This window comes from Hyperoodon ampullatus (genome assembly GCF_949752795.1).
Source record: "Hyperoodon ampullatus genome assembly, chromosome: 14".
In the NCBI taxonomy this organism is placed as follows: domain Eukaryota; kingdom Metazoa; phylum Chordata; class Mammalia; order Artiodactyla; family Ziphiidae; genus Hyperoodon; species Hyperoodon ampullatus.
The window spans coordinates 52,712,961-52,723,864 of NC_136927.1; the positions used below are offsets into that span (position 1 = coordinate 52,712,961).

The 10,904-nt window shown below is 44.1% G+C and overlaps 1 protein-coding gene across 2 annotated transcripts; it reads left to right on the plus strand.

Moving 5' to 3' along the window:
- Positions 1–5,822: 5,822 nt before the first annotated feature.
- IFT22 (intraflagellar transport 22) lies at positions 5,823–9,892 on the plus strand (the record flags this gene model as incomplete). 2 transcript variants are annotated; one of them, XM_079718672.1, is made up of 5 exons in its annotated part: positions 5,823–5,861; positions 7,603–7,679; positions 7,807–7,896; positions 8,765–8,967; positions 9,744–9,892. In XM_079718672.1, 5 exons carry the CDS (start codon positions 5,823–5,825, stop codon positions 9,890–9,892), a joined length of 558 nt encoding a protein of 185 aa, XP_079574798.1. The 2 variants fall into 2 exon arrangements, with proteins under 2 accessions (XP_079574798.1, XP_079574799.1); XM_079718673.1 differs by lacking the exon at positions 7,807–7,896.
- Between the last annotated feature and the right edge of the window lie 1,012 nt (positions 9,893–10,904).

Here is a 10,904-nt window from a genome sequence, read left to right on the forward strand (position 1 = left end):
TACTTTCAAATCCCGGCTCACTCCGAAATCAGCGCTCTTTCCACCACACAACTGCCTCCCCAAAGCCTGCATGCAGGATGCTGCCAAGTGAAGACAAAAGGTCCTAGTTATGCCACATCCCTGTTTCATTGTTTTTGCCAAAAGTTTTATTTTCAACCCCCTGGGAATTTATATATATATATATATATATATATATATATATATATATATATATATATATATATATATATATATATATATATATATATATATATATATATTGAAAGCATAGCTCAGGCTTTCTAATGGGAATTGATGAAAAATAATTTTATCTTATTGACCTTTCCCTAAACCAAACTTGCTGAGCCTTATCCTTGGTTACAGCTTTTTAAAAGACAATAATAAAAATAAGGGGGCTTCCCTGGTGGCGCAGTGGTTGAGAGTCCGCCTGCCGATGCAGGGGACACGGGTTAGTGCCCCGGTCTAGGAGGATCCCACATGTCGCGGAGCGGCTGGGCCCGTGAGCCATGGCCGCTGAGCCTGCGCGTCCGGAGCCTGTGCTCTGCAACGGGAGAAGCCACAACAGTGAGAGGCCCACGTACCGCAAAAAAAAAAAAAAAGGATGCCTGCATTAATAGAAGACAAAATACTTCCAGGTTACAATCCATTTTGTGATCATTCCTATCTTTGAGAGCTCATCTGAATATGTTCAAATCTCTATGTTGTAGGAGGAGGTGATTGAAGGGCATTTTTATTCCCTTGAATAACAGGAAATCCATCATTTACTCTTTAGTTATAAAAACTGCATGTGTAAGAATTGGGACCATGGAAGGTCAACTCAAATTAAAGATTTTATGACAGGGCAGTTATATTAAATCTTTTCAACAATTTATAGAAAGGATTTGAAATATGTCAAATGTATTTCTTTAAGTTTTTTCAAGTGAGAGGTTTTATTGCATCAAGTCACAGAATCAGGAGAAAAATTACTCTTAGGTCATCCAGGTCTGGTCCCTGCCAATGTCATTTTGCTCCCTTCAGGACCAAAGGCTGGGTATTAAGCCATCTGAAGTCAACCTCTTCTAATTAAAATGAAAGTCATAAAGCAAAATATTTCAGTAATCTACTATAATAATAATCCCAAATTTATATAGTAATTATATCCAAGAAATGTAAAGCAATTCACAATTTTTATTTCTCTCACCTGGAAACAAAAACTAAAGTCCCCAAGGCAAGTATAAGGGAACTTTCCTTAACTTACATATTTATAGAATAAATGAATGTGCACGTGTATGTGTGTCTGCACGTATGTGTGGGGAGAGAGGGAGACGGAACTGAAATTTATTGAGCACCTACTGTGCACCAGGCTTTGAACTGGGTCCAGTGGACCCAAACATGAATAAGACTCTTCAAAGAAGTCACGGGTTGTTAAAGGATGTAGCATCTCCCAGTGAGGCTCAGGAAACACAGGGGCTGAGGAAGCCCTGACTCTGGACCCGACACAGCTGGTGCAGACTGAGAGGAAAAGCCATTACTGTGCACAGAGGAGACAGCGTCTTTTCACACAGAAAGGAGAACCACTGCAAAGCCTCATGGTTCCTGTCTCCTCCCTGACATCAATTTAGGGTATGGACTCATCACGTGCCTTTTAGTAATAGCTCCAGTTGTGAATTAAAATGAGATTATATTTGGAAAAGCACAAGGTGAAAAGCACAATACAGGTTGGTCTCCCCATCTAGACTCGAGCTCCATATCTTGAGCAAGATGGTAAGATAGTAAATGTATAGGAGTCTATGCATTTTTCAAAACTCAAAGAAGACTTAAAATAGGTATACTCTATTATATGTAAATTATGACTAAATAATGTTAATTTTTTTAAAAAAGGACAGACTCAACCAGAAAAGCATATGCTCTTCCCGCTTCTTCTCTCCTTAATTGCAGGCATGATGCCTAGAGGCACAGCAGCCATCCTGTGACTATGAGGTAACAAGCATGAGGACAAAGACTAAACCTTAGGACAGCAGAGAAAAAAGGTGTAAAGAACCTGGTGCATGAGGCCATTTTTGTGCTGCTGTACCATCTCTAGACTGTTAACCTTCACACTAGAATACAGTTTTGTTATTTCAGTCAAATTAATTCACACCCAAAATACAAAGCCCCTCCATCCAAATTATTTCCACTCTATCTTCATTTTTCATCAACTGAGAATGCATCCCTCCTCTTCTTCCAGAACCCCAATCTAAGGATTCAAGCACATAATCTTCAAAGGTGCATTGTGAAAACAGGGGGCTGCCCAAATGCCAGGGGATACAAGTTCTCTGAAGACTCATGTCTCACTTGACCCAAGATGAGCAAACAGCATGCTCTTCAAAGAAATTCTCCCTTTCTCCCTCTTCAACTTCATGACTCTTTGATAACTCTCAGGTGATGTGCTTAAGTTCTACAGAAAGGGACTAGACTCTGGGAGACACTCAACACCTATTGTCAGCCTTTAAAGCTTCAGCCAAAATTGGATACAGTCACCCTTTTAGCAACCTGTTACAGATCTCTATGTATTTAGAGCCTTGTAGAATGGGGATTTATAAGATGTATGGAGAAAAATATTGAACGATGCACCCCAGGTTGTAATCATAGCCTCTCCATTGGGAGTTTACTCACTGTCTGTATCTTCACTAGAATGAAAACTTCAAGCAGTAAAGAGGGAAAGGGAGAGGTCAAGGGTGAGGTAAGGGAGCCAAACAAAAAAAGAAAAAGGAGACTGCACCAAAAGAAAGCAAACGCATGATCATATTTAGCCATTTTTACAAAGCTATATGTATGTGTGGTCACGTGTTTAAAGATAGTAAGTGAAAAGTATTTTTAAAAAATGGTCAGTGACCTCCACCACATCTGATGGTTGATTCTTCACCTTCCTTGACTTCTCTGGATCTCTTGGAAGCATCTGACAAAATGGATCACTCCCTATCTTGCAACACCATCCTGACTTGGCTTGCATGATGCCATACTCTCCTAGTTTCCTTCCTGCCTCTCTGGACGTTCCTTTTCAGCTTTCTTTGCTAGATTCTCCTCTAAATAGCAGAGTGTCCCAGGGCACTAACTGTCTACACTTATCTTCTCTGCCAACACTTACCCCCCACGTGTTCTCATCTAGTCCATGGCTTTCATGGCATTCCACATGCTGACTGATATCTTGTCCAGATTTATAGCTCTAGTCCTTACCTCACCTATCAGGTACAGAATCTTATATCCCATTTCTCCCTCAACAACTAGCAGGCATCTCAAAACTAACATAACCAAAATAGAACTCTTAATCTCCCACCACAAACCCTGCCCCAGTCTTCCCAAGTCTGGAAATGGCAAACATTATTCATGTCAATGAATAAGGACATTCATAAGTCAATGTCCTGGGACTCATCCTTAACTCCTCTTTCCCTGACATCTAATCCATCAGCAACTCCTGCTACCTCTACCTTCAAAATGTGTCCCAGACCCAACCTCCACTGCTGCCCTAGCCAAAGCACCATCATCCCTCTCTTAAGCTACCTGAATACCCACCTAATTGCTATGTATGCATCCACGCTTATCCCCTTTGTTCCACAAGCAGCCAGTGATCACTTTTAAACATAAATCAGATCATGTCAATCCACTGCTCAGAATCTTCCATCATGACTTTTTTGGCTGGCCAGTTTCCTAGCCAATATCAACTCCCCATCCCCACCCCCACTCCCACTCTGGGCCCCACTTCTTGAGAAAAGAAATGTGCAAAGCTACAATCTATATTTCCCAGATTCCTTTGCAGTTATGGAGGCTACGTGACACAGTTCCAACCAATGAGACAGAAGGAGAAATCACTGGATAGGGATTCTAAGGAAGCCATTGTTATCCTGAGAAAAGGGAGTCTGTAGTACTCTATATCTTTTGACATTTGCTCTTCTCCTTTGTTCCTGCCTAGAAAGCAAATACAAAAAGGTGGAGCAGCCAAAAGACGCCAGGAAAGTAAGGAGAAGGCAGCTGCATCAGCCCTTCTATGCCCATCCTTGGATTCCTTGTTAGGTGAGAAAATAATAAATCCCTTATTTGGTTAAGTTGCTGTGGTGGAGTTTCTATGACACATAGCCAAATACAGTCCTGGCACAGGCTTCCAATCACCCTTAGAATGAATCCCCAAAGTCTTATACAACCTCTCCAAAAGCATCTCCTACCACTCTCCCCCTTACTCTTCCTGCACCGGTGTCACAGGCCCTCTGGGCTATTTTTGGAACATACCACATTTATTTCCACCTCAGTGTCTTTGCCCTTGCTGTTCTGCTGCATTGCTCATACCCTAGATCTTTCACATGCTTTATTTGCGCCCTCTCTTTACTCAGTTTTCTGCTTTAATGTCACCTCTGCACCAAGGTGTTGCCTTGACTACTCCAACCAAAATTGGCTCCTTCACACTCTTTAACTCTTTAGTGATTTATTTTTATTCATAGTGTTTACCAATATCTAAAATTGTCTCTACCTGAGAGTACTTTTTAAAATTAACTTGTTTACTTAATATCCATCTACTCCACTGGAATGAAAGCTTCAAGAGGTACAGGCACATCCCCAGTACCTAGAAGAACACACAGCAGGCATTCAAAAGATATTTATTCAATCAATCAGTTAAGGACATCTTGAACTTAAGGCAGTCTCTTCCTTACAGTTCACCTTGTTTTTTGTTTTTTGTTTTTTTTGGCTGTGTTGGGTCTTCGTTGCTATGCGCGGGTTTTCTCTAGTTGCGGCGAGCGGGGGCTACTCTTCGTTGCGCTGCACGGGCTTCTCATTGCAGTGGCTTCTCTCGTTGCGGAGCACGGGCTCTAGGCGAGACGGCTTCAGTAGTTGTGGCTCGTGGGCTCTAGAGCGCAGGCTCAGTAGTTGTGGCGCACGGGCTTAGTTGCTCCACGACATGTGGGATCTTCCCGGACCAGGGAACGAACCTGTGTCCCCTGCACTGGCAGGCCGATTTTTAACCACTGAGCCACCAGGGAAGTCCCAGTTCACCTTGTATTGCAAAAAAAGCAGTTTGGTATTGGATTTATTTTGGTTTTGTTGTTGTTCTTGTTGTAGTTGTTATACTAGCACTTTTGGGGGACTAGCGTATTTTGTATTGGCACCCTTAGCATACAATTTCATGGCCTCACCCAAATTTCTGGACCGGCTCCGCCTCCGTAATTTAAAACTGACCTAGTGACTGAATTTAGCAGCAATGCGTTCAGACACCTGCACTGCCCGTGAACAAGGCTGGGGCGTTATCATCCTTTTGGTTTCTCCCAGATTATCCAAATGACGGTGAGCGGTGAACCATAGAGACTCATTTTCTCCCTGACCTTTTCTAGACTGGGCCAGGGATATGATAAATCCGTTCTCAATGTGGGCAGTATCATGCCAGAGTGACATAGGCTTCAGATGCCTGGTTCCCACCCCACCTCACCAGCTACTTGGCCCGTTTGAGCTCTCGGGGTTACGGGGAGGAAAAAAGGAGATTTGGGACCCCGCGAGCTCTGCGGGCTTCCCCGCACACAAGCGAATCTGGATCCGGGTTTTTACTTCCCTCTTACCCTCCTGCTTTGCCTTGCCGCCCACCCCCAACCCGAAACCCACGCCGCCCCCCAGACGGCCGGCAGACCAACCCAGAGCCCCTCGGGCGCCCGGCCCCCCCGCCCCGGCAGAAACCCGCCCACTCCCGTCGGCCCCCGCGGCCGCCCCCGTCTCCATGGGAACGAAGGCAGCCAACCGGCGCGGCGGCTTCCGCTCCTCCCTGACGGCGGCGAGGACTTTGGCAGCGCCTGGGGTTCCGGCGGGTCTGCGGGCTGCGGGCCGCGATGATGAAGGCCAAGATCCTCTTCGTGGGGCCCTGCGAGGTGAGGCCTGGGCCGGCGGGGCGGCAAGCGGGACCCGGGCGGGCGTGGGGCCCAGGAGCCGGGAGCCCAGTACCACCGCGCCCATCCTGGTGTGCGCCGCTGGCTTCACCGTGAACTCGATGTTCCCAGACCTCGACCCGGTTGTACTAAGGCCCGAAGGCCCAAGGTAGTGAGTGGCGTTATGGAATCAGAGCCTAGATCTCACGACTTTCCTTTGCGCCTGTGGCTCTCCCTAATGAGATATGTCTGTGGAACAAGAAAACCAGGAGGAAAGACTGAACCATTACCTGGTCTTGGAACATTTAGCTTTTCCATGTGGGTGGTGATGGCCAGGGATTAAATCTACCTGTGTACTTCACACTGTACACAAGAATAAAATTCAGATCGACTAAAAAGCTAAATGTGTAAAAGAACAACTGTGGACGTAGTAAATGAATAACTCTCCAACTTAAACACCCATCAGAATTGCCTGGTGGTCAGTTGCACAACTCGCTGGTCCTATCCCAGAGTTTTGATTCAGTAGGTCTGGGAGGGACCTGAGAATTTGCATTTTGCTGATGCTGGCCGTCCAGGGACCACTTGCTGGGAACCACTGTAGTAGATGAATATATGGAAAGCTATGTTTTTAATCTTGTGACAGGGAAGGTCTTAAACACAGCACAAAAATGAAGAAGCCTTAAAAGAAATGACAGCAAAGTTAAAGCCAGGGGAAAGTATTAGCAAAATGCATGACAAAGAAAGGATTCATAGGTAGAACATACAGGAAAGTTTAAGAATCAATAAAGAAAAGAGAAGCAACTCAAGATAATGTAGCAGAGTCTGTGCACAAGAAATACAACTGACCAATAAGTATGAAAAGATGCTCAGTCGCACAGTCTCAGAACATAGAACAAACAGATGGCACTTATTTGCTCATCAGTTTGGATGAGAAAAGTTCAGAATATTGGTAACATGCAGTGTTAGAATGCTTTCAGGGAAAGGAGTATTCTGGGATTGCAGTTTTAAATGTGCACAGCTTTTAGCATGGCAATTACATTTCTCAAAAGCTACTGTAGCTAAAGACTCCTCCACGTTCCCCATGAGTCCTATACAATATTGAACAGATGGAAACACCCTCGGTGCCCATCAATGAGCAAATGTCTGAATAAACTAAGGTACATTCTTACTTTGTGCAGCAGTGAAACAAAATAAGGCAAATCCATGTAAACTGACACACAGAACTCTCCAAGACTTAAACTGTTAAATAGGCAAGTAACAACAATATGCTCGGAATTATGAAAAGCAAAACAAACATAGATATCTTTTTTAAATGGAAATTGTCAAACATATACAAGGGGAGAGAGAACAATGAACCCTAGTATCCACTACCTAGCTTCAACAACAAAATTATTTCTGCACATACACATCTCCCTCTCCCTTACTACTCTTCTAATTTACCAGCCTTTCTAGTCCTTAAATGTGCCACGTCCATTCCTGCCTGGTGCCTTTGGACTAGCTACTCCCTCTGCTTGGAAGCAGGTAAAGTCACTCAGCAGCAGAGCCAGCACTGAAATCTGCGCTCCCTGCAACCCAGAGCAGGCTGTGCCCACCCAACCAGAGAGAGCCCTCTGCCTTGGTGATCTCAGGGTGGCCGTGGCCTCTACTGCATCCCACCTGGGTCCAAGCTGGCTATTGGAGGGCCTGCTTATGGTTTACTTTTCTGCTCTTCAGCAACGATCTTTCACTGTCTTCATTTTCACAGAGTGGAAAAACTGTTTTGGCCAACTTCCTGACAGAATCTTCTGACATCACCGAATACAACCCAACCCAAGGAGTGAGGTGAGCCCTGACCAGTCCATGTCCCACGGAGTCCCTGACCATCACCTGCCCCTGACTTTGGTGCTGGTGGCATTCCCAAAGTATAATGTTTCCTAAGGAGAGGTGCTGCTCTTGTTTTTATGTTTAGGATCCTGGAATTTGAGAACCCACACGTTACCAGCAATGACAAAAGCACGGGGCATGAATTTGAGCTCTGGGACTGTGGTGGCAATCCAAAGTACGTTTCCTTTAGAGCATTTGCTCCATCAAATGACTCAAAACTCAGCTGCCTGCCAGGCACCTTGGACTTGGGCCTAGCGAGCGCCCTTCCTAGCATGTGTTAGGGGCTCCATCAATTACTGGTGACATGCTCTTGAAACTTTAGTGACTGGGTTATGATATAGTGAGAAGTCATCCATCCATGATTAATACTTAGACATTATTTTCAAAGTCCACAGTTAGAAACCAGAACCATTGCTTATACGTGGAATCTAAAAAAAATGGTACGAGTGAACTTATTTATAAAACAGAAATAGAGGGCTTCCCTGGTGGCGCAGTGGTTGAGAGTCCGCCTGCCAATACAGGGGACACGGGGTCGTGCCCCGGTCTGGGAAGATCCCACATGCTGCGGAGCGGCTAGGCCCGTGAGCCATGGCCACTGAGCCTGCGCGTCTGGAGCCTGTGCTCCGCAACGGGAGAGGCCACAACAGTGAGAGGCCCCCGTACCGCAAAAAAAAAAAAAACCAAAACAGAAATAGAGTCACAGATGTAAAAAACAAACTTATGGTTACCAGGGGGGAAAGTAGCGGAGGGCTGATAAATTGGGAGAGTGGGATTGACATACACACACTACTGTGTATAAAATAGATAACTAATAAGGACCTACTATATTAGCACAGGGGACTCAATAGTCTATAATGACCTATATGGGAAAAGAATCTAAAAAAGAGTGGATATGTGTATATGTATAACTGAATCACTTTGCTGTATAGCGGAAACTAACACAACAGTGTAAATCAACTATACTCCAATAAAAATTAAAAACAAAACAAATGCAGAAACCAGAGCCACCTACCCTTCACGCTGCGTCCTTTTCTGCCATGCAGGTTCGAGTCTTGCTGGCCAGCCCTGATGAAGGACTCTCACGGGGTGGTGATCATCTTCAATGCTGACATCCCAAGCCACCTGAAGGAAATTGAGATGTGGTATTCCTGCTTTGTCCAGCAGCAGTTTTTACAGGATACTCAATGTCTGTTAATTGCACACCACAAACCAGGCTCTGGAAGTGACAAAGGAAATCTGGCTTTGGGTAGGAAGCCTGGACTTCTCCTTTCTGCTGTAGTCTGAAATGCTCTGGGCATTTGTATATTGCCCTGTGTCTTGGAAACCAGCAGCCCTGTGCAGTTAAAGAGCATCTGCTGTGTCCTAGACATTTGTTTTTCTTACCACGTAAATAAGAACTGCTGGGTTGGAAGATTGCTGTACTATCCAGGCCAGGATGCAGACACTTTAAAAGTAGGCAGACACTAAGAGGGGAAAAAAACCTGGTTTTAGCCACTCATCGGTACTATTAGGGACACTCTTTCCTGACTTGCCTTTAAGCTCCAATTTGCATGTGACACACACCATTACAGAGGTGTCAAAGTGACCATAAAAAACAACTCAAAACTCAGAAATGCCTTCCTCTGGTGTAAGAACAAAGAGGGCCTGGAAGTGGCTTGGAGAGCTGTGATCCTGTTGCCAGGTGGCAGTGTGATGAAACCTTTCTCTGTTAAATTGTGTCAAGCAAGGCACAACTTTATTTTTGGACTTGGGAAAGTTAAACAAATTGGCTCCTATATGACTCAGGTCCTGGGACTTCCCTGATGGTCCAGTGGTTAAGACTCCTCGCTCCCAATGCAGGGGGCCCACATTTGATCCCTGGTCAGGGAACTAGATCCTGCATGCCACAACTAAGACCCAGCTCAGCCAAATAAATAAATAAATATTTTCTAAAAATAAAAAATAAAAGACTCAGGTCCTTTGGAGCTAGAAATAGCCCCTCACTAAAAGTTCATGCCTAATTACATTATTTTCTTTTTTAAGCGCCACCCTTGAACAAGCTGAAGCTGGTGCACTCAAATCTTGAGGATGACCCAGAAGATATCAGAATGGAGTTCATAAAGTATTTAAGAAGTATAATCAACTCAGTGTCTGAGAGCAGAGACCGGGAGGAGATGTCAATTATCACCTAACCGGCCTTCACCTAGATGCTTCCGCATCCCAAATGAAGTCAATTTCAGTGCAGATCTGAAATCCATCCACCTACTAAGGTTCTCATCTCCCTTTGGCTGTAGAAGACATTTTCCTTATTTGGCCAAAGGTAACAGTCAGCCAGGGAGTTGATTCATACCATCTATTCTCTGTCCTTAGTTCAGCTGAGAAACTCCTGTTATTGAATCCTGATTCCTTTGCCCCACATCTCTCCAGAGAGCTGGAAAACTGAGGTGGTTTTTTTTCCCCTTCACATTATGTCATACTATAAAAGTTGTGGAATAGTAACTGTCATAGCCCAGTGATACCAACAGTAGTTTAATCCACGTACATTGGTTTAAATGTGATTTTCATTCCTTAATCTGTACAATTTGCCTAGGATATTTTTGAAAAATATTAGCATTTAGCCTCTCCAAGATTTTATTTTTATTTAGATGTCCTTGATATCTGGACACCATATCACACTGGAAGGTTGAATACATATACATCTTCTAAAAACGTTTTTATTATCTTGGGAATTCTTTTTTTTTTAATTTAATTCTTAAATATTATTTCATGTAATACAGAGAAAAACAATGTTATGTTGTCATAACAACCATTTGTAAAAATAGTCAAAAGATTTAATGCTCAGGATAAGCAAATATGGTGAGTTTATAGCTTATTGTACAAGTGAGTTTGTTTTAGTGATCTTACGAATCATTGTTCTTTCATAATTTGTACTTTTTGAATTTTTTATAACAGCCAACCTGAAAATATATTAAGTAGATCAAAAGTTAGCTGTAGGGACTTCCCTGGTGCTGCAGTGATTAAGAATCCACCTGCCAACTCAGGGGACATGGGTTCAAGCCCTGGTCCTGGAAGATCCCACATGCTACAGAGCAGCTAAGCCCATAAACCACAACTACTGAGCCTGTGCTCTAGAGCCCGTGAGCCACAACTACTGAGCCTGCGTGCCCCAACTACTGAAGCCAGTGCGCCTAGAGCCCGTGCTCC